The 27,670-nt window shown below is 44.0% G+C and overlaps 1 protein-coding gene across 1 annotated transcript; it reads left to right on the plus strand.

Annotated features, from left to right (window-relative positions):
• Window positions 1–5,343: 5,343 nt before the first annotated feature.
• TRIM35 (tripartite motif containing 35) lies at window positions 5,344–26,187 on the plus strand. The gene is made up of 6 exons (XM_081137159.1): window positions 5,344–5,825; window positions 14,299–14,394; window positions 16,847–17,077; window positions 18,570–18,592; window positions 19,387–19,505; window positions 20,840–26,187. The coding sequence occupies exons 1-6, from the start codon at window positions 5,391–5,393 to the stop codon at window positions 21,415–21,417; spliced, it is 1,482 nt and encodes a 493-aa protein (XP_080993285.1). The 5' UTR covers window positions 5,344–5,390; the 3' UTR covers window positions 21,418–26,187.
• Window positions 26,188–27,670: the final 1,483 nt, after the last annotated feature.

The raw sequence follows: 27,670 nt of genomic DNA on the forward strand, positions 1-27,670 counted from the left end.
TTCTTTCTTTCTTTCTTTCTTTCTTTCTTTCTTTCTTTCTTTCTTTCTTCTTTCTTTCTTTCTTTCTTTCTTTTTAGGAAAAGGCAGATAATGACTATTTGTAAAGAAAAGTAAGAAAAGAATTCCATTTACAGTAGTATCACAAAGAATAAAACACTCAGGAATTAACCAAGGAGGTGGAAGACTTGTACACTGAAAACTATAAAACATTGCTGAAAGAAATAATAGGATGCAAATAAATGGAAAGATATCCTGTGTTCATGAATTAGAAGACAACATTATGATCCAAGATGACGGGAGACTAAGTGGAAGCAATACTCACCTCCCCAGAGACCAAACTGAAATTACAACTAAGTTACAGAACAATCATCCTGAATAACCAACTGAAGACTAGCTGAAGAGAAGTCTTATAACCAAGGATTTACAGAAGAAGCTACACCGAGACAGGCAGGAACCACAAAAGACCCCAAATAGACAAAGCAATCTTAAGAAAGAAAAAGTTGGAGGAATCATGCTACCAGATATCATAGTAATCAAAACAGCATGGTACTGGCATAAAAATAGACAAAGAGCCCAGAAACAAACCCACATCATTATAGTCAATTAATATTTGACAAAGGAGGCAAAAACATACAATGGGCTAAAGATAGTCTATTCAATAAATGGTGTTGGGAAAATTGGACAGATACCTGCAAAAAAAAATGAAACTACACCACTTTCTTACATTATACACAAGAATAAACTCAAAATGGATTCAAGATTTAAATGTTAGACTTGAAAGCATAAAAATCCTAAAAGAAAACATAGGCAGTAAAATTTGGATATTTCTTGAAGCAATATTTTTTCTGATGTATCTCCTCAGGCAAGGGAAACAAAAGAAAAAATAAACAAATGAGACTGCATCAAACTAAAAAATTTTGCACAGCAAAGGAAAACATCAACAAAATAAAAAGAAAACCAACTAAATGGGAGAACATATTTACTGATACATCTGATAAGGGGTTAATATGCAAAATTTATAAAGAACTCATAAAACTCAACACCAAAAACAAACAAACAATCCAATTTAAAAATGGGCAAAGGACTTGTATAGACACTTCCCCAAAGAGAACATACAGATGGCCAATAGATATATGAAAAGATGCCCAACATCACTAATCATCAGAGAAATACAAATTAAAACCATAATGAGATATCACCTCACCCATGTTAGAATGGCTATCATATCAACAAACAACAAGTGTTGGCAAGAATGTGGAGAAAAGGGAACCCTTGTGCACTGTTGGTGGGAATGCAGATTGGTGCAGCCACTGTGGAAAGCAGTATGGAGTTACCTAAAAAAATTTAAAATAATTGCCTTATGACCCAGCAATTCCACTTCTGGGAATATATACCAAGAAACTCGAAACACTGATTCAAAAGAATATATGCACCCCTATGTTCATTGCAGCATTATTTACAATAGCCAAGATTTGGAAGCAGCCCAAGTGTCCATCAGTAGATGAGTGGATAAAAAAGTTGTGGTACATTTACACAATGGAATACCACTCAGCTATAAAAAAAGAAGGAAATCTTATCCTTTGTGACAGCATGGATGGACCTGGAGAGCATTATGCTGAGTGAAATAATCCAGTCTGAGAAAGACAAATACCATATGATTTCACTCATATGAGGAATCTAATAAAAAAAATGAACAAGCTAAATAGAGACAGATTCATAGATACAGAGCTTGCTGACAGCTGTTGGGCAGCTGGGGGTGGAGGGATTGAGAAAAAGGGAGTAAAAACTCATGGACAACAGTGTAGTAATTGCCAGGGGGAAGGGGCTGGTGGGTAACAGAGGAGCGTATAGGGGGAATAAATGGTAATGGATGGAGACTTGACGTGGGGTGGTGAACACACACTATAGTGTACAGATGACATGTTGTGGAATTGTGCACCTGAAACCTGTATACTTTTGTTAACCAGTGTCACCCCAATAAATTCAATAAAAAGGAAATTTTTTTTAAAAAAAGACAATATTGTTAAGATGTCAGTACTACGCAAAGTGATCTACAGATTTAATGCAACCCCAATAGCATTTTATGCAGATACAGAAAAAAAATCCATCCTAAAATTCATATGGAATCTCGAGGAATACCAATGGTCAAAATAATCTTTAAAAAGAGGAACAAAGTTTGAAGTCTCACATCAAGCATCAGACTACAGTGATTTCCTCAACCATCTCCTCAGTCACTTTGCTGAACAAATTCAATTATCTCTGCAACTGTGGTTGCCTATTTCTAGAAAAGATTCTTGCTACTGCCAGCTCTGCAACCATTGCTTTCAGCAGCTATCCTCCTTATCTCTACAAGAATATTTGATGAGGGTTGGCTTTGTCTGATATTAACATAGCCACCCCAGCTTTCTTTGATTCCTGTTAGCATGGTATATCTTTACCTCTTTTTTACTTTAACTTATTTGTATGCTTATATTTAAAGTGGGTTCCTTTTATGTAGCATATAGTTGGGTCTTGCTTTTTTTTTAATCTAATCTAACAATCTCTGCCTTTTATTTGCAATAGCCACTTTGTAGTCAACTGCTTTTTAAAAAGAAAAAAAAAAAGCCGTTCTTTCTACACCTAGGAATTTTTTTCTCTAACACAACATTTAAAAAATAGTTGTCATTCCTTACATAAATTTACATGGTGACGACAGGGGGTTAGGAAATGTGGCAGTACCCAGCAAGGATGCCTGGGATATGAGATGGGGCAAATTAGAGACAGTGAAAACTGCCACTAGCCTTTTGCAGTAGTTTAGCTGGTATACACAGGACCTTCTTCAGGGTCTTCAGGGTCCTCTGAAGAAGGTCCGTTCTACTGAAGGAAGAAACAGAGGTTGGTGACAAATTGGTTATAATCACCAAGATTTCTCCTTCCCAGTCTCTAGGTAAGTCTTAGTCATCCTCTTTACTGAAATTATGCAGGGAATAAAAAAGTTCAGAGTGCCTGAGCTGGTAAGAACTTGGGACATTTAATTCATCTTTCCTTTTATAGTTGAAGAAAAGGAAGTCAGAAAAGTGAAATACTATGCTCAGGTCATGCCCCTAGCTCAGCAATTTTCAACACTGGTGTGCCAAAGAGGCACACTGGTGTGCTGCAAGAATTTTTAAAACATGTGATACCCAACTATTTAGCCAGGGGCACTGACCTCTTTTCCCTTAAATTAAAAATTAAAAATGACAACAGCCAACACAACAATAGCCGTCCAGTGTGAACAAATCAAAATTATACCAACTTCGTTTTGTCAGATCGGCAAAAAAATATATTTTTTGATGTGCCACAGAATTTTAGTAATTAGTTTATGTGTGCCATGAGATAAAAAAGTTTTAAAAAAATCATTGCCCTAGCTAGTGGAGGAGCTTGGAATAGAACCAAGTCCTTTCCGGATTTCCAGAAAGACTGAATAACCTTACTGGTTTAATGATAACCTTTGTATTCTACTTTTTAAAAAAGATACATTTAATTTCTACTCTTCACCCACTTAAAGTCTGAGGGGGAGGGAAAAGCAACAACAAAACAAACGAGGAAAATCATGTAAGAACGGAATAAAACACATAGATAGCAAAACAGATTCACAGAGCAACTGGGACACACAGATAAAAGAACACAGTGAAAGAGAGACAAGAAGAAAGTTTTTCCAGGTAGGTGCCTGGAGTGCAGGGTTATTAGCCCCATCTTGTGGCCTTTTTGGAGACTGCCTTTAAGGTTAGCTTTTGAACAGGTGACCATAACTTGAGACTTGATACCCTTTGGGTGGGTAGATCTGGAACAATGAGTCTCGAATTTTGGTGTGCCTGAGAATCACCTGGAGAGCACTTGAAATTCAGATTCCTGGGCCTGTCTCCCAGAGAGGCAAGTAGATTGAAGTGGGCCCAGGAACCTATGCTTTTAGAAAGCGCCCCAGGTAGGAGGACCACGAATCATGTATAAGAAATATTGCAGAAGGCAATGAGAATTTGTGGTATTCATCCCCTTGGCATTGTGGGGAGAGGATTATTCTGAGGAAAAGTTTGGAAGGAAATTGTCAAGAACTATAAAGGGTGGCAGATTTTGGCCTACTTGCCAAATTAATAAATTAGCCTGCTAGTTTAATGAATGCTGGTAGATGAGACTCCAAGGCCAGAGGCAAAGGACAGTTTATTACCAACAGCAAGAGCAGTAACCAGATTATCATCATTTGGACCAGTTTCTTGAGCCTTAATTCCCACAAACCCATGTGATGAAGGCCACAGGAGGTTGCATTACAAAAGAGCTTAAAGACATAAGATGAGGGAACCGGGATACTTCATAGTGGAGAGAAAACCGCCAGACTTTTCTGGTGGGAGACACTATTTCTGCCTTCCAAGGCTGTTCACCATAGAAACATCCTTGGAAAGACAGTCCAAAAAAGGCAGTCAGTGCCTCTGCTCCATACAAAAACATGAGACATGTGGGAATTGCTTTCCAACAGAAACCGGGAATGGAAGTGTGTCAGAGGAAAGGAATCCTATGTCTGAAGGCTGTAAAGTGATCCAACTGAGGCAGGAATGGGAGATGGATTCAGCCCCCTATTACAGGCTGAATTCTAGTTCCCAGAGCTAACTTTGCAGAAGTCCCTGCCCTGTTTTAATGGGTGCCTGCCTAATGTCATGAGCACTTCCCACACTTACTTCACTTTAATCCTCACATCTCCTGGCGATAAAGAGAGCTCAGCGTCACTTTACGCACCAGGAAATAGATTTTGAAAGATCGTGACTTGCCCACTTATCCAGTCAGGGAACAAGAATAGGGTCTTCTCTCACCTGTTTTCTCCTTACCCCATGGGGTAATAAGATTGGCCAAAATTAAGTAAACAACTACTGAAAGGGTGGGCACAGATCTTTGAAAGGACGCTATCAATTCTAAGTGGAGAAAACACTAACCACGCTGTGAAGACCCAGACGCTACGTCCGACCCCGGAGGTGGGGAGCTCTGGCTTTTCCTGTATCGCAGGCCTGACCTCTCAGGGACTGGTTAAGGAAGGGGCTTACAGACTTCATCTCCCATTTCAAATCGGAAGTGGGTTTCCAGTGACACGGAAGCCCTGCAGCACCGCTGAGGAGTTTATTCCTCGCTAAATCCAGAGAGCCCGGGCAGCACTGCGGGGGACATTGGAGCGGACCAACCCCGCCTCGCTCCGCCATGTTTTTTCGCCCCAACCGGAAGTGGGGCGGAGCCTCTGAGCATGCCCCGCACGATTGGCCGGCGCCACTGTCGCTCAGCACCTGGAGGGAAAGGGGTTGGGCCCCGCTAACCTAGGGATCCGGGGAGCCCTGAAGTGGATGGCAGGGGCGGGAGCGGAAGTTGCGGCGCCAGAGCAGGCTGTGGGTGCCATGGAGCCGGACCCCGCTTCGTCCCCCGGGCTTTCCCGCTCCATCAAAGAGGAGCTGCTGTGCGCCGTCTGCTACGACCCCTTCCGGGATGCCGTGACTCTGCGCTGCGGGCACAACTTCTGCCGCGAGTGTGTGAACCGCTGCTGGGAGGTGCAGGTGACGCCCACCTGCCCAGTGTGCAAGGACCGCGTGGCCCCCGCCGACCTGCGCACCAACCACACCCTCAACAACCTGGTGGAGAAGCTGCTGCGGGAGGAGGCCGAGGGCACGCGCTGGACAGGCCACCGCTCCCCACGCCTCTGCCGCCTGCACCGCACCCAGTTCAACCTCTTCTGCCTCGACGACAAGGAGCTGATGTGCTTCTCGTGCCAGGCCGACCCCCGGCACCAGGGACACCGCGTGCAGGCAGTGAAGGACACCGCCCACGACTTTCGGGTAAGCGCGGCTGTGTGAGGGAGGTGGCCCAGCGCGTGCGTGGTGGCGGGGTTAGGACTGGAACCCAGCACCCCAGACCCCGCTGCTCCTGCCACTCCACCCTGGCAGAGCTGAGTGTGGCCAGCCCTGCCCCTCTTCCTGCAGCCACCTTGCTGGTGTCGCCTTAGGACCCACCTTTTGTATGATTCCAGTAACCTATAGAGGCTGCCTTTTCATCAGAGCTGGCCCGAGGGGCCTGAGAAGAGAGGTAAACAGGAAAGTGTGCGAACTGGGCTTACGTGAGGTTCTCAAGACAACCCCACCCATGCACCCTTTCTGCCAGCGGGGTGTGGCCCATGCCTCTTTGACAAACACAGGTGTGGAGAAAGCTCAGGAAATCTGGAGCTTGGCACACTCAGGTTAGAGGTGCAGGATCCCAAGGCCTGGCCATAAATTAGGAGCCTTGAGATTCCCAATATTGGCACCTGCTTCCCCAGCTGGCCCATCTGTTGTGTAGCTGTGGGGAGGCCTCTGGCCCTGGCCAGCTGGTTTATTCTGGATCCCTTTCTCAGCATCCAATGCCTAGAGTGCCCATGGCTATAAATAAAGGCGCAACTTACAGGACAAAACTAACATAGGGAATATTTTGGTGTAGGAAAGAAAAATGATCAGAAAATAAGGATTAGCCAACTCAGGAGTTTTCAGATTTTTTTTTTAATCTTAACCTAGGGGTGGGGAACCTTTTTTTCTGCCAAGGGCCATACAAAATTATCAACTTAAAAATTAGCCTGCTGTATTTGGTCAAACATTTAATTAACTAATGTGATGGCTGGAACTGCTTCTCATTGGTGAGGCCTTGGCAGGGCCAGACCAAATGGTACAGCCTGCAATCAGGGTGTTCCCCACCCCTGCCTTAACCCATAGTGAGAAATATTTTCTCCATTGTGACCCAGAACACTCATGTATGTATCAGTTGAAACAAAAGTTCTGTGAAAATGTTGATTGTACTCTGGCATTTTATGTTGTGTTTTTGCTTATTGTTTTCTTTTAAAAATTGCACAGGGTGTGAAACACCAATTTATTTCATCACCTATAATGTATGGGTTAGACCCACATTTTGGAAAACACCAGTTAGGTGGTAGGAAGCTGAGTGTATTGAAAAGGAGGTGCTGCAAGAATCCCCCACTGCCTAGTCTACAGACACTGTTTAAATTAGCTTGTTTGTTTTAATGCCTTTCTTAAGAAATATCAAAAGTTGATTAAAATTTTATACACTTTTTTTACTTTTTAAAAAAAAACCTTTATTGTTAACAATATGACAGATGTTTCCCATTTTTCCCCCCATTGGCCCCCTCCACCCAGTTCCCGCCCCACCCCAGGCCTTCACCACACTATTGTCTGAGTCCATGGGCTATGCATTATAAGTTCTTTGATTAATCTCTTCCTGCCCCCCCCCTTCCCTCTGAGATCAGTCAGTCTGTGCCATGCTGCCATGCCTCTGGGCCTGTTTTGTTCATCGGTTTATTTTGTTCATTAGATTCCACATATGAGTGAGATCCTGTGACACTTGTCTTTCTCTGACTGGCTTATTTCACTTAGCATATTACTGTCCAGGTCCCTCCAAGCTGTCTCAAAGGGTAAGAGATCCTCCTTTTTTTACAGCTGCATAGTATTCCACTGTACCACAGCTTTTTTAATTCACTCATCTACTGATGAGCACTTGGGCTGTTTCCAGATCTTAGCTATTTTAAATAGTGCTGCTGTGAACATAGGGGTGCATATATTCTTTCTGATTGGTGTTTCAGGATTCTTAGGATATATTCCTAGAAATGGGATCACTAGGTCAAACACAGTTTCATTTTTAATTTTTTGAGGAAATGTTATACTGTTTTCCATAGTGGCTGTACCAGTCTGCATTTCCACCAGCAGTATACCAGGGTTCCCTTTTCTCCACATCCTTGCCCACACTTGTTTGTTGATTTATTGATGGTAGCCATTCTGGCAGGTGTGAGGTGATACCTCATTGTGGTTTTAATTTGCATCTCTCTGATGATTAGTGACTATGAGTGCTTTTCCACGCCTCTTGGTCGTCTGTATGTCCTCTTTGGAGAAGTGTCTGATTCTTGTCCCACTACCTTTCTGACTAACTCTACTACCTCCATCTTATAAGGACCCTTGTGATTACATGGGGCCCTAGCAGACAATACAGGATTATCACCCCATCTTAAAATCTGGAATTTAATTACACCTTCAAAGTCCTTTTTGCCATATAAGGTAATATACTCACAGGTTCAGGGACATGGACATGGACATCTCTGGGAGACCATTCTTCAGCTCATTATAGGTAGGTACTATTATTTTACAGACAGTGACACTGAGTCTCCAACAAATTAAGTAACCCATCCAGAGTCACAGAGCAGGTACTGTGGAGTTCACCTGGGCCTTATTCAGCCTCTACTCTGGTCATGGACTTTGAGAGAAGCTTCTCTGATCCCAGGATAAAACTTTCCCTGCTGGTCCTCTGTTCCAGGAGCTGTGAGGGCAGCTCACTGTGTGTGTGGGAACTTAGAGGCTTGAGGGGACAAGAGCCACTGTAAGTGGGCTTACTGAGTGCCTACTATCTGCCAGGTTTGGTATGTCTGCTAGAGGACAGGGCAGGCAGTCCTAGCCCCTGCCTTCTTGGAGTCCAATAGGCATGACTGAATAATAATCACACTATTGCATGGTTTCAGACTGTGACATCCCTGTGCAGGACAGTATAAGGTGTGATGGGCTGTTGTTACAAGGAGGCCTGCTCTTGTTTGATGGCCATGGGAAAGAGTTTCTGAGGAAGTGATTTTGCAGCAACCCAGAGACATGCTGGATGAGGGTTGAGGGCATCCAGGACAGATCCTGCAGGGTACTGAAGGGCTTGTTAAAGATCTGGGATTTTGTCCGATGTGCCATGGAGCACAAAGGGAAGGACTGATGAGCTTTCAGAATGTGACAAAGTGTTTAAACCAGAGCTTTAAAGTGTGTGTTGGATCTTGAGGGGACCTTAGGAAATCCTCTAGTGTTTGTTTCTCAAACTTGAACAATGTACGCATTCTTCTTAAAGGAAAAAATATTCCAACAGTATGTCTTAACTTATATTCCTTATGTACAAGCACAAAACTCCTGTGAATTCCCCTTGCTTGTGCCACATGTAGATAATAAAACCAAAAGAAGTTTACAGATTAAGTACAAGCAAAACTAACATCAATACAATCCTAGTTAAAATATTAATTACAGGGTTGTATTTTGTTGGAACTAAAGTGCTGTTCCTGGGTGGCTGTGAGTTTCTCTGGCAGTATTTGTAAAACCCCTTTAACCTGTTCCAAGCTATGGCTTGATTCACCAGCCAAAATTTCCCTGTTTGAAGAACTGAAACTTTCCTAGGATGTAACTGGCCTTCATTTGGGTCTAGCACATCCTTCACCTGTGAAGTGTATTTCTGTTCTTTGCTAGGCAAAGACAACATAAGTAGTATAGCCTGGTGTCAAGGAAGTTGTTAAGAAAATACAAATGCTGGCCCTGAAGTTGTAGGAACTGAAAGTGTGCATCAGCACTGTTTATGGGGTGATTCACAATAGATTTATCTTAATTGTTTTGTTTTTTAGGTTATCACTGAATAACACACTAATTTAAAACTCTCATGGAAAACTTGTAAATCCCAAATACTCAGATCCAGAACCATGGGGGACTGTAAGGAGATGATTGTATTTGACTAATGAGAAAACGGAAACTTGGAGAGAGACCACTAGCAACTCATGCTAGTCGCGGGGATTGAAAGTGGAACACCTAGGCTGGAACTCAAGTTTCCTGACTCCCAGTCTAGCCTTCATTCTGGTTTGCATCTCCAAAGCAAACCTGCCCTGAGCCTGCACCAAGTCCCAGGTCTCTGAACTGCCTTGTCAAGACCCCTTTCATATCCATCCTATGGGACTGACCTGATGGCCATCCTCTACCCTCCAGCCCCTTTCTACCCCAGCCCTTTCCCCTTCCCCTTCTGGGATTACCTTCTTAGAATCAGCCTGGCCAAATCTAACCTAGGAGTATTCCAGGAACTTCTTAAGTCTTCCGCCTTCCAATTATTTCCCTTTGTTTGCTAACTTCACCACCATCCCAGACCCCATCCAACCCCCATGGGCCAGGCCCTACCAGATCCAAGTGGCACTGCAGGACATTCATTGTCTACCTGGCAAGGCATTTGCCCAGGGACAGAATGGGGACTTACTGAACACTGCTCACGGAGGCTCCAGAGTTACAGGGCCAGCACTAGGTGCATGGTAGACACCTGCTTCTTAAGGAGGGCTGAACACCATGAGAAAGGAAGAATGGGGGGACTGGGTTGCAGTTGGATAAGAAAGGGATCTGTTGTCTCAGATGCAGTTATGTTACCCATTTAGGATAAGAAGCCTGGAGAGGGTGCATGAAATGGGTGAAGGTGGCCCAAAGGTACAAACTTCCAGTTATAAAATAAATAAGTCATGAGTATGTAATGTACAGCATAGTGGCTATTGTTAATAATACTGTAGAGCATATTTGAAAGTTACTGAGAGAGTAAATCTTAAAAGTTCTCATCACAGGGAAAAAAATTTGTAACTATGTATGGTGATAGATGTTAACTAGACTTAATGTGGAGATCATGTTGTAATATATGCAAATATCAAATCATCATGTTGTGTACCTGAAACTGATATAATTTTGTATGTCAATTATATCTCAGTTAATAAAAAAAGAAACCTGGAAAATAACCAGTAAGAGAAAGTTATCTGGCACTAAGTGGTAGTTAATAGTAATAAGAGCCAGCACATGCCAGGTGCACTCTTGTAAGCACTTGCATGGACTGACTTGTTGGATACTCACAGCCCTTTTACGAGCTAGGTAGTATTCTCATCCCAGAGATGCCAAGAAATTAAGGAACTTGCTCCAGATCACTCACTAATAAGTGGAGGAGCTGGATTTGAACCTGGGTGGCCAGGTGTCATGCGAGAGCTCTTAGCTACTACATCAGTCTGCCTGAAATCAAATGTTTGAAATAGATAAGAAAAAAGACAGGAACTAGAGACAAATATTAGGAAATCCTGGCGATGGACCAGTAAGCGTGAACAGAGAAAACCACCCTCAGCATTTTCATGGGGAAATTTCGAGAGACCGTAGAGGTGGAGACTCTTTTGCTCACTGCATATCCCCAGGTCTTAGCACAAAGTAGATGCTCAACTAACTACTTGTCCAGTCAGTGAGTACACTGAATATCCATGTTCTCTCCACTATGCCACATCACCTCCTGGACTGGAAGTTAGAAAAACTGATTTGTACCCTGTTTTTATCACTAACCACTGGTGAGAACTTCTCTCTCTGTGGCTGTCAGGCTCTTCAGCTTCAAGATGAGCAAGCCTTCACTCCTCCTGCAAAGGTTTATTGAGCACCACTGTGCTAGGTGCAAGGAAATGATGTTAGGACTTGCCCCCAGGAAGCCTGCAGCTGTTCCAGGAGAGTGAGGCGATTTATTCAGGCTAGTGAGTGGGGATGAAGAGGTATACTCGGGAGCTGTGAGAGCCCACGAAAATATACCTGAACTCTACTGGGAGATCAAGCTGGCTTCCTGGAGGAAATGAAGAGGCCTAGCTAATAAAGTAAATCAGGAATTATAAATAAAAGATAAAAGGTTTGAAAAGAGGAAAACAACACTGAAATAGGGTGTGTAGTGTTGTGGTTAAGAATGTTGCCTTCAGTGTTGGACAGAGTTCTGAGTACAATTCTGCTGGTTCTGCTAGTCTGTGTAATTTTGACAAGTTACTTAACTCCCCCAGGCCTTATTTTCCACTCTGCATAATAGGAATACAGGTCCTACGTTGTAGGGATGTAACATGCTCAATAATAACTACTTGCTAGCAATAATATAATTTTTGGTTGATCTCACCAGCTGAATTAAACCAGAATTGTCCAAGTGATTGAAAAGTTTGGGAAGGACAAGGGACTGTCACCCCCTCTTATCTTTCTTCCTTGTCCCATAACTCCCTGTCAGGGTTGAAGGCCAGAGGATCAGGCTGTGTTATTTGGGGACCAGCACAACACTGGGTAAAGTGTGTGGGCGGCTGCTTCACTTCTGTCATTCATACTTATTTGACAAATCGTGGAGCTCTCCTCTTGGACTTTATTACATGGTTTTGTAACAGAAAGCTTGTCCCACAGAATAAAACAGGATGATATTTCAGTGGTCGTGTGGGACACGCATACTAATGTTATTTTGCTATTGAGGAGACACATCTTAGTGGTGATATACTACAAAAAACAATATTTTTTAAAATCTGTTAAATATTCTCAAGAAGAACATAAAAATGTCCAGAATGAGTAGAAAAGAAAAGAAAACCTACAGAAAATGAAATCAGTCATTATTGTGTTTTCTGTAGCATAGCAGTTAAAAGAATGGGCTGTGGAGTAGGATAGATGGCCTAGTAGTTATCTGTTGCTGTGTAACAAATTACCGCAAAACATAGTGGCTTAAAACAAAAAATATCTATTATCTCATGGTTTCTGTGGGTCAGAAATGTGAGCATGCCTCTGCCTCAGGGTCTCTCGTCATGCTGTTATCAAGGCATTGCCGGGGCTACGGTCTCAACTGAAGGCTCGAGTAGGCCAATATCCCAATTCAGGCTTGTTGGTGTGGTTGCTGGCAGGATTCAGGTCCTCACTGGCTGTTGGTTGGAAGCCACCTCAGTTCCTAGCTCCAGGGGCTGCTCCGTAGGCTAGATCAAGCAACAGAAGGTAAGGAAGGCTATGCACAGGCTTTTTGTCACCTCATCTCAGAAGTGATCTCTCATTACTTTTGCCATATTTGATTGGTTAGAATCACTAGGTCCAGTCCACAGGAGAGGGGATTCCACCAGGGCATAAATACCAGGAGGTGGAGGTCATTGGGGTCATTTTATAAGCTGCCTCCTTCATTCTGTCCTCTGGCCCCCAGTGATTCATATCCCTCCCATATGCAGAATACACTCACCCCTCTTAAGATCCCCATAGGTCTTAACTCATGATAGTATCAGCTCAAATTCCAGAATCGCATCATCCAAATTAGGTCCAGGTGGAGATGGGGCTTTTTGGCAGCTTAAAACAACTAACATCTCGAAGGAGTGAGGGATCACCGGGGCCGTCTTAGAGGCTGCCTACCACTGCTGTTTAGTTTCACATTCTTATTCTGCCACATACTAGCTGTGTGCTCTTGGACTAGTCAGTTCCCCTTTCTGTGCTTCAGTTGTTTTCATCTGTGAAATGGGACTAATAATATTACTTACCTAATAGGGATAATGTGATGATTAAGTGACATAATTTGTAAAGTAATTAACACAGCCTCTGGCAAATAGTAAATGTTCAAGAAATGGTAGTCATTTATAATTAATATCATTAGAATTGTTATTTTTTATTATTTTCCCAAAGAAAAAAACTTGAGCCCTGGGCAGGTGGCTCAGTTGGTCGAAGTGTTGTCCTATACACCAAAAGGTGGCAGGTTCAATTCCCAGTCAGGGCACATACTTGGGCTGCAGGTTCGATTCCCAGTTGGGGGCATAAAAGAGGCAACCAATTTGTGTTTCTCTCAAATTGATGTTTCTCTCTCTCTCTCTCTCTCTCTCTTTTTCTCTCTCTCTCTCTGAAATCAATGGAAACATATCCTCTGGTGAGGATTAAAAAATAAAAATTTTTTTAAAACTTGAAAAGCTTTCCCAGAATGTAGAGAAAAAAATAGAGAGAGAAAATGCTAGGCCTTGGATACAAAGGGTGGGAATTCAACCTTAAACTAGCCCCAGTTCTTCAAGGAGTCCAGGGAGATCAGAGCAGTGGGTAAAGTTTAAAAAACAAAAACTATTAAACAAAAAGGTATTTGAATCTGCTGATTAAAGTATCTCACATGATCCAGGCATGATTAGAATATTGGGATAAGGTTAGGATGTGGGGAGACATCGTTTAGATAAGGACCTGTGGGAATAACTGGATGAGCCTTGTTGTAATCAGACCTGTTAGTTAGTGACTGCAGGCCAGTCCAGTTTAGAAAGTCCCAAAGGGAGCCTGTGGGCACACTGACTTTACACTTATATAAACAGCTCAGGACTCACAGCCAAGCCTGGACCAGCTTTAGGCCTGAGCAGGATGCATCCCCTCTGTGCTGTATTGTGGCCAACTTGACTGGGAATATGCTTCTTGACCTCCTCAGCCCCGTCCGCCTGTCAGTAGCAGGAATAAAATAACAGGGTGTGGTTAGAGGGTATCTGAGGACCCTTTATATTGTAAACATCAGGTTCAAGGTCAGGGCCATGCTTCCTGCTGTCCCCTATAGTGCCTGGACAGACTGGGTTCAGTAATTGTGGTTGAGTTATATCCTCATGGAAGTGGAACTCCAGCTGTAAATGTGCCTGCCTGCCTGTCTGGCCTCCACCCCTAACCTGTCTCCTTGCCTCTCTCTCATTCCTCCCACCAGGCCAAGTGCAGGAACATGGAGCACTCGCTGCGGGAGAAAGCCAAGGCCTTCTGGGCCATGCGGCGCTCTTATGAGGCCATTGCCAAGCACAATCAGGTAAGTGAGTGCTCAGGCTGCATGGGAGACTGGGACCACCTAGGGTCATCCGGGGAATAGGTGAGGGTGGGCTGGCTATGGCTGTTGACACAGAGTTGGCCTTCGCCAGCCCTGATAGTATAGCACAGCTATGCTCTCGGACACTGATTGTGGCTGTGCTGCCAGGGCCTCTTTAAATACCTGTGCATGGCCGTGCCAGCATCCTGCACTGTGGTTTCAGACTAACTTAAGCATATGCCACACTTCTCCATCTACTTGGTACTCAAGCCAGTGATGACCTGGGCTCATTAGTTATTCCTCTTTCCCGCTCACTCTCCATGTCCACTCCATCAGCAGTCCTGTCCCCTTTATCTCCAAAATACATCACGACCATCCTACACTCCATATCCACTGCCATCATCCCCGTCCAGGTCACCGTCTTTTCTCAGCTGCCCTCCTATCTGGACCCTATGCTTCTTTCCACTCTTGTTCTGCAGTCCACTCTGCAGAGAGTGGACTGCTCTTTTAGAAAAATGCATCAATCATGTCACTCCTCTGTTTATAACTGTCCAGTGGCTTCCATGATACACAGTACAATCCAGATTCCTCACCATGGCCTCCGAGGCCTTCATCCAACCTCTTCCTGTCTCTCAATTTTAACTCCTCCCATGCTGGGCTGTGTTCTCTGTTCCGGCCACACTGGCCTTCTTCCTGTTCCTTAAATGAGCTAAGTCTTCTGGCTATTCTTTCCTGCCTGCTCTGTTTTTTTATCTTTCTGTATGATAAGAATCATCCCCGATTTCACTCTCCCTCCCACTATACATTCTCAGACTTTTTAGCTTGATATTTCAACAGTGCCATCTCTTCTCATTTGCATTTCTTTATTACAGCCTTTCACAAGTATAATAGCCATTTGCATTTCTTCTGTGAATGCCCATTCATTCATTTTGTCTTAGAATATTTATCTTTTCTCCTTGTGAATTCATAAGAGCATTTTGTATATTAAGAATAATATATTCTTATATATATTCATATATATGAAATATTTTTCCTACTCTGTCATTTCTTTTTCAATGAATCATTTTCACTTTTTTTGGTTATTTTCACTTTTCCAGTGAATCATTTTATCATCATATTGTCAGAGCCATAAACATGTTGAATTTTCAACCCAAAGACATAGATTACTATCCTGCCATTGCTAGAGCACACATTTTAAGGTGTTTTTCCGATAGTCATCATGAACTATACAATTTGTATATTTTAATAAATATGTATTTATCTTTATTAGCAGTCTTTTGCCATACAAAATTTCTTCTTTTTATATGTATTCAGTTACTTCATTCTTTCTTTGAGGCTTCTCAGTTTCACATTATAGTAAGAAAAGTCTTTCTCACTGCAAGATGAGAAATATTTTCCTGCCTTTTTTTTTTAAGTACATTTGGGGTTTCAACTTTTTAAAACCTTTTTGTAGTTATAATTAAGAGTATGCATATTATTGCCCAGCCTGTGTGGTTCAGTGGTTAGAGCATTGGCCCGCGCACCAAAGGCTCTTGGGTTTGATTCCAGGTCAAGGGCATATATCTCAGTTGCAGGTTCATCTCTGGCCTTGGTTGGGTGCATGCAGGAGGCAACCAACCCATGTGTCTCTCTCACATAAATGTTTCTCTTCTCTCTCTCTCTCTCCCTCCTCCCTTCCTCTCTCTCCCTCCCTCCTCCCTCTTTCCCTCCCTCCCTTCCTGTCCCCTCCCTCTCTCCACTGCCTCTAAAATCAATGTAAAAACTACCCTTGAGTGAGAATTAATAACAACAGCAAAAATTTAAAGACTATGCATGTTATTAATGATTCTGGTATTGTTTATTGATTTTAGAGAGAGGAAGAGAGAGAAACATCAATTTGTTTTTCTTTTTATTTATATATTCATTGATTGATTCTTGTATGTGCCCTGATCAGGGATCAACCCTGCAACCTTGGTGTATCAGTACAATGCTCTAACTAACCAAGCTACCTGGCCAGGGTAATGGTTCCGTTTTAAAATAAATACTTCCTACTACTTTTTTGGTAAGCCTCTTGATCGAACAAATTTGAAGTCCTAAGATTAGACGGCAGTTAATTTTTTTACAATAGTTGCTGTTTGCATTGATTCTTTTCTGTGATTCAGGATTTATTTTGCTATTGTGCAACTTAAACAAGATACAGAATATTAACGAAGTTACAAGACCACAGTTGTCATATATAAGCAGTGATTTCAACTTTTAAAAAAATTAATCAGAAACAACTTCATTATACTGTTTGACTTATTTTAAATTTAAACTTGTAACTTGTGCTAAGAAAACTACATCTATTTTTTATCCATTTGGGTTCTACATATTGTTTCTTTGGAAAGTAGAATTCCTTCACTAAAAATCTGAGTCACTGGGCTAGGTGAAGGCTGAGGTCTGATCCCCGTGCCCTCCTTCCTGCTCTCTGCTGCAGGTAGAGGCTACCTGGCTGGAAAGGCGAATCCGGCAGGAGTTTGAAAAGCTTCGAGAGTTCTTAAGAGTGGAGGAGCAGGCCATCCTGGATGTCATGGCTGAGGAGGCAAGGCAGAAGCAGCTTCTGGTGGAGGAGAAGATGAAGGAGCTCAAGAAAGACACAGAGACTCTAGCCCACGAGATTGAGCGGCTGCAGATGGAGATGAAGGAAGATGATGTTTCTTTTCTCATGGTGAGGAGCTCATCAGCTTCATTCAGTGACAGGGACTAGATGTTCAGGAACCAGTACGGAGCCTGAGACCAGCAGCCCTAGGCAACGTAGTAGTCTTCCTGGGGTGAAGGAGCTTACAGACCACATCCTCTGCTTGGGTTAAGAGGCTAACAAGATATTAATCAGAGTAGGAGTCCCTGAGGAACTGCCAGGCTGTTTTCCAAGAGACTACACCATTTTACATTCCCACTAGTAGTATATGAGGATTGCAGTTTTTCTCATCCTTGCCAACACTTATCTTTTTTATTATAGCCATCGTAATGGGTGTGAAGTGGTATCTCTTACGGTTTTTTAAAATATGTTTTTATTGATTTTAGGGAGAAGGGAAAGGAAAGGAGAGAGAGAGAAACAACAATGTGAGATTGGCTGCCTCCTGCACACCCCCTACTGGGAATCGAGTCCACAACCCAGGCATATGCCCTGACCGGGAATTGAACTGGTGACCTTTGGGTGTATGGGACAGTGTTCAACCAACTGAGCCACACCTCCAGGGCTCTCACGGTTTTTATTTGCATTTCTCTGATGGCTGGTGATACTGAACATCTTTTCATGTAGTTGTTGGTCATTTGTGTATCTTCTTTGGAGAAATGTACATTCAAGCCCTTTAACCATTTTAAAAATTGGATTATTTGTCTTTCTATTGTTGAGTTGTAAGATTTTTTATATATTATGGATACTGGACCTTTATCAACTATGTGATTTAAATATTTTCTTCCATTCTGTGAGTTATTTTTTCACTTTCTTGATGACATCATTTGAAACAGAAACGTTTTTCATTTTGATGAAGTGCTACTTATCTGTTTTCTTTTTTTGCCTGTTAGTGCTTTTGGTGTCATATCTAAGGAACCATAGCCTAACCCAAGGTCATGAGCTTTATGGTTTTATCTCTATATTTAAGTCTTTGACCCATTTTGAGTTAATTTTCATATATGGTGTAAGATGGAAATCCAGCTTCATTCATTTGCATATGGATACCCAGTTGTCCCAGCACCATTTGTTTAGACCATCCTTTACCCATTGATTGGTCTTGGCACCCTTGTAGATAACCAATTGCATGTAAATATGATGGTTTATTTGTAGACTTTGAATGTCCACTGGTCCATATGTCTATCCTTATGTTAGTACCACGCTGACTTGTTTACTTTGCTTTTAATAAGTTTTAAAGTAGGAAAGTGTAAGCCACCAACTTTGTTCTTTTCCAAGATTGTTATGGTTATTTTGGGTCCCTTGAATTTTCATATGAATTTTAGGATCAGCTTATCATTCTGCAAAGAAGCCAGCTGGAATATTAATAGAAATTACATTGAATCTTTAGATCAGTTTGGGGGGTTATGGCCATTTAATGCTATTAAGTCTTCTGATCCATGAACATGGGATATATGGCTCATTCTGGGGTCATAAACTTACGTGTTTTCTCTGTGTCTATGTTTATGTCTGATTTTTTCTCTTTCAGAAACACAAGAGCCGAAAACGCCGGTAAGTTGCCAGTATTGATGGAGGGGAGGGAAAGAGCAGGCAGAAATACCTGGGGTGCAAACTCCAGTGGCTCCAGGGCCACGCAGGTAATAAAGCCAGTTGGATATATTACAGAGGGAATGGTGGGGACTGGCCAAGTGGAAAGAGCCCCCTTTCAGGGCATCCCACTGTTGCAGTGTTGTTTTCCTGAGTGTGGGGCATTACAATCCACTGGGTGGGGAGAGAGAGTCCATCCTGCACGTGGCTCATTGTTCTCAGTAGGTATCCAAACATTTAAGCTTGTTTCTCAGTCAGCCTCCTCCCTCTGAGAGCCTCCGAATATATACTAGTTTATGTTGATGATTGTACACAGGAATGAGTAAGGAAGAACTGTGTCTCAGTCAGAGCTGTACAAAGATGGAAGAGAGTGCTTCCCTGTCACTGTAGGTATTCAAGCAAAGGCCAATGACACCTTCATACTGTTGGACTAAAGGGCCCTTAAGGTACCTTTTGACTCAGACATCCTATGAGCAGATGTGTAAGTGTGATTTCTGCCCACAAGGATGGGAGCCATGTCTGAGAACCTCCTATTTATATTTATCTCAGCTGGGGCAGGATGAATCCTGAAGCAGTATGAGCTATCCTGGCTCATCTCCCATCAGAGCCCAGTCTGGGTTTGTCCTGGGTGAGGTGGCAGGGAGTTTAGGTCTGTGACAAGGGAAGGAGTCCTATTGTTTGTTAGGTCCAGCTGACCCAGTTAAGCCTTGGATACATGGCCCTCACCCTGCCCACCAGACCCAATTCTCCTTTCCCAGCCTCTTCTGCACCATGGAGCCAGATCCCATACAGCCTGGCATGCTGATCAACATTTGCAAGTACCTAGACTCCCTGCAGTACCGTGTCTGGAAGAAGATGGTCATGTCTGTTGAATCTGGTGAGTGGGCTCACAAGCAGGTGATACAGGCCGGGGGTGGGAGAGGCACTTCATGCAAAGCAGAGGGCCAGCTGAACTCACTTTCTCCAGCCTATTCAGACAGGGCCCCGGCACCCTGCTCCTCCATTTCTTGCCCCACTGCTCAAATGCCTCCTGGCAGAACTCCTTCCTTTTTGGGTCCTGACACTTCAGAAAAAGAAACTGACTTCTATTCAGAACTGTATTGTGTATATAATGAAAGACTTCCTCAGTTCAGGATTGCCTCTTTGAAGGGGATTCCAGCCCACACTTCACTGCATCATCTGCTATGGGCTGAATGTTTTATATCCCCACCCTACCCTGGTACATATATTGAAGTCCTAACCTTCAGTGTGATGGTGTTTGAATACAGGGCCTTTGGGAGGTGAATAGGATCCAATAAGGTCATAAGGGTGGGGCCCTATATTTAGATTCGGGTTCTTATAAGAGACACAAGAGAGCTGGCTTCCTCTCTCTCCGTCTTGTGAGGACACAGCAAGAAAGTAGCCATCTATAAACCAAAAAGAGGGCCCTCACCAGAACCTGGCCATGGGGGTACCCTAATCTCAGGACTTTCAGCCTCTAGAACTGTGAGAAATAAACTGTTGCGTAAGCCACCCAATCTATGGTACTCTTTTGTAACCACCCAAACTGACTGAGACCTCATGATTTTACAGGGAGAAATTTCAGTGACCCAGGGAATGTTCTCTGCTTTTCTAAAACAGCATGGGAGTTGTGTGAGCATCAGAATCCCTGCCTGTATTGGCTTCCTGTGGCTGTCATACTCAGAGACTGCAAACTGGATGCCTTAAAATGACAAATTAATTCTCACACTGCCAGAGACTAGAAGTCCAAAATCAAGGTGTCGGCAGGGTCATGTACTCTCTGAACTGTGTAGGGGAAGATCGTTCTTTGTCTCTTCCTAAATTCTGGTGTTTGCAGGCAATTCATGGTTGGGACTGCAGCACTTTTGTCTCCGCCTTTGTGGTTACATGACCTCTCCCCTCACTGTTGCTTCTCTTTTTGTAAGGACAACAGTCATTGCATTAAGGCCCCACTCTATTCCAGTCTCATTACATCTGAAACAAATAAGGTCACCTTCTGAGGTACTGGGGGTTAGGACTTCCACATACCTTTTTTGGTGAGGCAGGTTTCCACTCATAACACTGCCCCTCAGCCCAGGGCCGCTCCCTCCCTACACTGGGGCAGGTGGGACACCATTGGTCAGTCTGGGGGACTGGGGCATCAGCTGGCATGGCAGAAGGGCAGGATGTGAGTTTTGCTGATTTCACCCCACTATCCCTTTCTGCTCTCAGTGCCCTTCAGCTTTGATCCCAACACCGCAGCTGGCTGGCTATCTGTGTCCGATGACCTCACCAGTGTCACCAACCACGGCTACCGAGTGCAGGTGGAGAACCCTGAGCGCTTCTCCTCAGCACCCTGCCTGCTGGGCTCGCGCTCCTTCTCCCATGGCTCCCATGCATGGGAGGTGGACCTGGGGGCACTGCCCAGCTGGCGAGTGGGCGTGGTGCGCATGCGCCAGGACCCTGGTGCTGAGGGCTATTCTCACAGCTGCTACCAGGACACTCGCTCTGGCTTCTGGTACCTGTGCCGCACGCAGGGAGTGGAGGGCGACCACTGCGTTACCTCAGACCCGGCCACATCACCACTAGTCCCCTCCATCCCACGCCGCCTGCGTGTGGAGCTGGAATGTGAGGAGGGCGAGCTGTCCTTCTATGATGCTGAACGCCACTGCCACCTCTATACCTTCCATGCCCGCTTTGGGGAGGTGCGGCCCTACTTCTACCTGGGGGGCACACGAGGGAATGGGCCTCCTGAGCCTCTGCGCATCTGCCCCCTGCGCATCACTGTCAAGAAGGAGCTGGATGACTGAGGCTGCCCGGGAGCCTGCCAGATGCTGCCCAGGTGTTATGCCATGGCCCTGCTTTCTTTCTGTTCCTCTTTCTAAAGCCCACACTCACCTGGACACCTCTACCTCCTGGCTTTCTTGCCAGGATCTTGCTACTGAGTAATCCTTCTCCAGGGCTCCAGGCCCCAAACTTTCCTCTTCATATTTGCTCTTTTCTGTACCCACAGTTGAAAGTCATCCAGGAGATAGCTTGCTGGCCAGGCTCTCCCCAGAGTCATGGCATCTTCAGGATGTGATTTTCCTTAATCCTAACTCCAGGATTTCTGGAGATGTTTGCTTTTAGAGTAAGACCTGTTTTAAAACATTTTAAATATAGGTTTTATTATTCAGGTATGGTGAGGCCAACAGACCAGGAGTCAACTGCCATTGAAAAGAGTTTGTTACTCCCAGTTCCCAAGAGGAGGAGTGGTGCTATGGGGGGGCACACAGGGATGCACCAGATCCCCTAGGAGGCAGAGGGAATGAGGGGGGAGCATAGGCAGGAGACTAGTGGTTTTCATAGGAAGGAACAGATGAGGCAGATACAGGTGGACAGATTTAGGATTGGCTAGTTTAACAGCCCTGGGAGGAGCAATTCCTCATGGTCAGTGAGCTCCAGATTTCAGGGTATCAACAATACAGACTTGGGGGGGGGGCAGATTAACTGGGGAACTTATATGCATATATGCATAACCCATGGACACAGTAGTAGTGTGGTGAAGGCCTGCAGGGGGGAGGGGTCAATGGGGGGAAAAGGAGCATCTGTGATAATTTCAACAATAAAGATAAATTTTAATTAAGAAAGAACACAGAAAATAATAAAATATAGTTAATACAGGGCCATGGCATGGCTTTAGGGCAGGACCAGGGCTTAGTTTATCTGTCACTTTAAACCAGTATTTTTAAACTGCCTCACGGAGCCTCCCTGGGGCTCCTCAAGGCTTGAGGCAAGGCTGCCCATCAGATCAACACTGATTTATCTCTTTACACTTCTTGGATGATTTCCTCTGAAAAGAGGGTTCCAGAGTACTTAAAAAAACACAATTTTAAAACCATGGTTTAGACCAGTTCCCTCTCCGGTCCTTGGTTTCCTCATCTGTAGATAAAACGGCAGGACTGGAACGCTGTGGCTGTACTTCCGTAATTGCTGGGGGGAATCCCTCTGGCCGCTGGTACAAAGGTATGAGGAGGGAAGGCAGAAGGATGCAGCCTGCGGGCGCGCAGGGAGTTGGGAGGGAGGGAGGTGCCTCTTGACTTTGCTGTCCTCAGCCTGCTCACTCTTGCTCTGCTGCCTTTTGCATTTTTATCCCCATTTCTTCTTCCTCTGCCCTGCTTGCCAGACTTGTTCCTCCACCTTTTTTCTCTCACGCATGCCTACAGGTAGTTTTTAATGGTCAAATCATCATGTCCTGGGGACAGCGTTGTAAAAGGAAATTTTTTTTATAGTTAGCAATGTTCTCACTGGGGGAGCACATTCCTGACCCAGGATTCACATTCTTTTTCCTGCCTGCACCGCCAGTTCACAGAAACTGACATTTTATACAGAAATGACTCACAACTATAAATCGGTTATAAATGTGGTGTGTGCTTTGGTAGGGGCCATGGGAGGGATGGGGTAGGAAATGCCACAGTGTAAAGGCAGCCAGTTTGGGAGTGTGAGGATGCTGGCAAACCTGTGAGCTGGCCCCTCTAAAGGCGCTCGGACTTACAAAAGCTCAAGGCACTTCGATACCAAGCACATGTGAGGTCAGTGTGCACTCTAAAGTATTTGTCTAGCCCCCATATACTTATCTTGACCAGAAGTTATTGTGTTGGTTATAATAAACTTTTTTAAATGTTTGTTTATTTCCACCTTAGATGTTGGAAGAGTTGTTTGTTTGGTTTTTAACAGGGTAATTTGGATAGCTTAGATTCCTTTTTACAAAAATAAAAATACTTGAACTAAACCTCCCTTTTTTTGACATTTTCTTTTTAGCTTTCTCATAAGTAAAAGTTCATCCATGTTGTAGCATGAATTTGACTTGATTCCTTTCTATTACTGGATGATATTCTGTTGTATGCATGGACTGCATTCTACTTACGCATTCAGTTGGTGGACATTTAGATCATTTCCACTTTTTTGGCCGAGATGAATAATGCTGCTACGAATATTTGTGTACAAGTTTTTGTATGGACAGATGTTTTCTGTTCTCTTGGGTATATACCTACGAGTAGATTGGCTGGATCACGTGGTGACTGTGATTAACCTTTTCAAGGGACTGCCAGGCTGTTTTCCAACGTGGCTGCACCGTGTTATGTTCTTACAAGCCGTGAATGAGGGTTTTGACTGCAGCCTTTCCTCGTTCACACTGGTTGTTGTGTCTTTTAACTTAGCCATCCTATGGGGGTGAATTGATATCCCATTGCAGTTCCAGTTTGCATTTTCCTGATGCCTAATGATATTTAGTGTATTTTCATGTGTTTGTCACTTGCATATCTTTTCAGGAGAATCGACTTCAGATCCTTTGCCCATTTTTAATTAGGTTATTTGTATTTTTAATTATTGAATTTTAAGAGTTCTTTATACATTCTAGATACAAGTTCCATACCAAATTCAGGATTTACAAAAATTTTCTCCCAGTCCATGGGTTCTTTTCACTTTCTCAAAGATGTACATTGAAGCACAAAAGTTTTAAATTTTGATGATGTCCAGTTTGTTTATTTTTTCCTTTATTGTTTGTGTCTCCCAGAACTCTCACCTTTGACACTGCCCTTAAACTCATATATTCCAAGTTCTGGATTTTGGCTTGGGCAAGGGACAGTTGTCCTGTGGACAGGGAGCCCTAGTCCAAGAGTCTCTTTCTTCCCTTGAACCCTGTCCTGTCCTCATCTTCCACTCTCACTTGTCCCTATTTCGCTCTCCTGCTCATCACTACATTCAGCTGAAGACAGCAGCCCACCGGGCAGCCTCTCCTCTAGCTTCTCCCACCTTCAGTCCATCCCGTATGCTGCTGCCAGACATACTAGCCTTCAGTCTCACCTGTCGCCCAATAGTGACCTCCACCCCTACCTTCCCAGGACAGTTAGTTCCTCAGGGCAGCGCTTGGAGCTCATCTCCCTCCCCCTTCACACACACCCCTGCCAGCCGGGCTTCTCATGACCCTTCAGACCCAGCTGCCTGGCTTCCCTCTCACGGCTGGCTATTTGAATTGGAATGTCCTGACATCTGTTCCTCTGTTTATTCTGGTTATAATGGCCTCACTACTTACTTGCTGTGTCTCCCCGGGTACACGGTTTACTTTCCTGAGTTCATGTCCCCATCTATCAAAATGGAGCCAGGGCCCCTGTAAAGGTCTGATGCAGCAGCGTGCCTGCGCAGTTGCTGTCCCACATGAGAGCACTTGACAGTGGCAGCCATTGGAAGTGGGCAAAGGAGATCACGTAAGTTTCCCTCGTCGACCTCCCTGGCTGCCCGTCACTCCCACATCAGCCACCAGTTATTTTTGGTTAGAAATAAGTATACTGTGGCATCTTCCTTGCTTCCTCCTGCTTGTGGAGGACATTTCTCGCAATAGTTTGTTGATCAGAATAGTGGAACTCTCAACCCCCGTGGCTAGTGGAGTGTCAGTGCCAGGATCTTCTGCACAGTGACTGTGCCATCCTGGAATTTCACCAGCTCCTACCTACCTTTGCCACCATTCTCTACACAGACTCTGCCCAGCCTTTCATAGGCCCAGGCACATGCCCATCCCTGGGAGCTGCCTCTGTGGCTTCTGCCTACAGGGCCTGTTGCCCTCCCTTCAGTTGTTCTTGACTCAGTGGTGCCTTCCGAGACCTGCCTGGGACTCTCTTGGCCGCCACTGCACGTTGTCCATCCTGCTGGAAGGGTGCTTGGTGGCAGAGCTACCTTTGCTGCCCCCTCCGCATGGAGACTTGAGTGCAGGAAGCATACCATCTTCACCTTTCTACTGCTCAGTCCAGGTACACTGCTGGTGCATAACAAATGATTAGTGAATGTGTATGCTGGAGGTCAGGGAAGCTGTCCCTAAAATTCCACAAAACTGGCAGCATCTTCAGTAGGAATGTGGCCTGGAACCTGAGATCCAGGTTCCTGGTTCCAAATACCAACTATTTATGAGCTGCCTGAACCTTATGAACCTCTACTCTCATCTAAAACAAGGATTACAATTAATGCCTCAGGCTGTTTTGGGGATTAAATCAGGTAATTTCTTAGTACAAACACCATGTGTTATATCCTAAACATAGTATAGACTTAATACATGCTGAATAATTCTTTGGAAAGTGGGAGGTTCTGAGTATTGATTTTATGATTCACATTAAGAATCCCAAAGGAAATTGAGAAATGTAAGTTATCTGTATTAGGAGTGCCCAATTTTCTTGAGATTTTTAACAAGGATGTGTACATAAAATTTATGTTTATGAAAAATTTCAATAACATGGGAAATGGTTATGTCATAATAACCAAGAAAAACAGGATTCAGAGTTACACATACATACATGCAACACACACAAAAAAACAAGCGGGGGCCCTGACCAGTGTGGCTGGGTTGGGGCGTTGTCCTGTGCACCAAAGGGTCATGGGTTCAATTCCTTGTCAGAGCACATACCCAAGTTGTGGGTTCGATCCCCAGTCAGGGTATGTACAGGAGGCAGCCAATGGATGTTTCTCTTTCACATTGATGTTTCTCTTTTCTCTCTCCCTTTCCCTTCCACTCTAAAATCAATAAAAGCATATCCTTGGGTGAGGATTTTTTTAAAAAGACAAGCAGCATCTTGTCTCTAATTTTTGTGTATTGTTTGATTAGATGATCCATTTGCATGACTAAATTCCAAAGGCACAGGAAGCACTAGAACAGTCTCCCACTTTTTCCCACTCCCTTCCTTGTGGACAATCATATTACCATTTTTATAAATCCTTCCAGAGATATTCTATGTACAGCAATATTCTGTTGATGACTACATCTGCTTCTCCCAATACACTATAATTTAAGAGCAGATACTCTAGATCTGTATCTAAGCAACCCAACAAGAGGAGAAAAAGAAAGGCTATTATTAAAATAATAATCTCCCCTCAAAGGGGAGGTTTGTCATGGGTGTTTTCATTGCAGTCAGTTCAACTGGTGGATTCAGCTTTTTGTTCTTGTTTAAATATTTCACCCTAGGGTTTTAAAACGGGGGGAAACTAAGTGGAATTTAGTTGCTCCTGACACTAGAAGATAAACCTTAAACCTGAGACCTCAACATACACTTCAAAAATCTCAGTCCTCACGAAAGTATCTAGTGACAAATAGCCTAGTGGTTAAGAGGTTGGGATATGGGATTAGACAAGCTGGGTTCACTCAACCACTATGTAACCTTGGGAGAGTTACCCTCTCAGTGCGTTAGTTTCATCATGTGGAAGATGGAGATAATACCTTAAGATTAATGGAGGTAACTTACCTCATAAGCAAATGTGTGAAACAGAATAGGGTCTGGTACATACTTGGCAGTTGTGAGTCTACTATCGTTACCTGGCCCTGCTACTAGATAGCTGTGAGACTTTAGATAAACTGTAAGCAGGGAAACTAGGACACTTGCATATTTTTTTCAATGTCTTTTCCAATTCTAAAGTCCTGTGACCCACAATTTATGTCACTAGCAAAAGCCTAGTTTCTTGCATGCAGCAGGGACTGCTGCTGACCAGTATTCAATAACCTTGGTGTGGTGCCAGGAGTTTTGAGTCCAGAGAAAAAGAAGACTCGAGTCATAAAGTCCAAAGTATAGAAACGGTTATTCTGGAGAGGAGCAGGTCTTTAAAAATTGTTCCTAAAATTAGTAGTCAGTCATGCACAGTAAGACCGTATTTTCATGTTCCAGTGTGCGCGTGTGCTTGTATTGCCAGACAAGATGATGTCAGATACTGACTCGTGTCCACCGTGAACGTGATCTCAGCGGCAGCAGAGCTATTTGGATCAGGCAGAAGATGACTGTGGTGGGGGTTGTAGCATCTCCCTTCAAGGTTTCAAAAAGAAAATGCAGCTTGTGACACTGGCCTGTGCCACCCATTCCTTTCCCCGGAAATGATTGGAGGACGAGGCAAGATGGATTCAATGACACTTAAAGCCTGATGCCCACAGGCAGAAGGAAGCGGTGCCCCTGCCTACCCCCCCCCCCCCCGCTCTTTTTCCTTGGTGGTGGGTGTCATTTGGGTGGGTTTCTTTTGCTAGAGAACAGGCTGAGGAAGATGGGAGATTTTGGT

This window comes from Miniopterus schreibersii, assembly GCF_964146895.1.
Source record: "Miniopterus schreibersii genome assembly, chromosome: 4".
Classification (NCBI taxonomy): domain Eukaryota; kingdom Metazoa; phylum Chordata; class Mammalia; order Chiroptera; family Miniopteridae; genus Miniopterus; species Miniopterus schreibersii.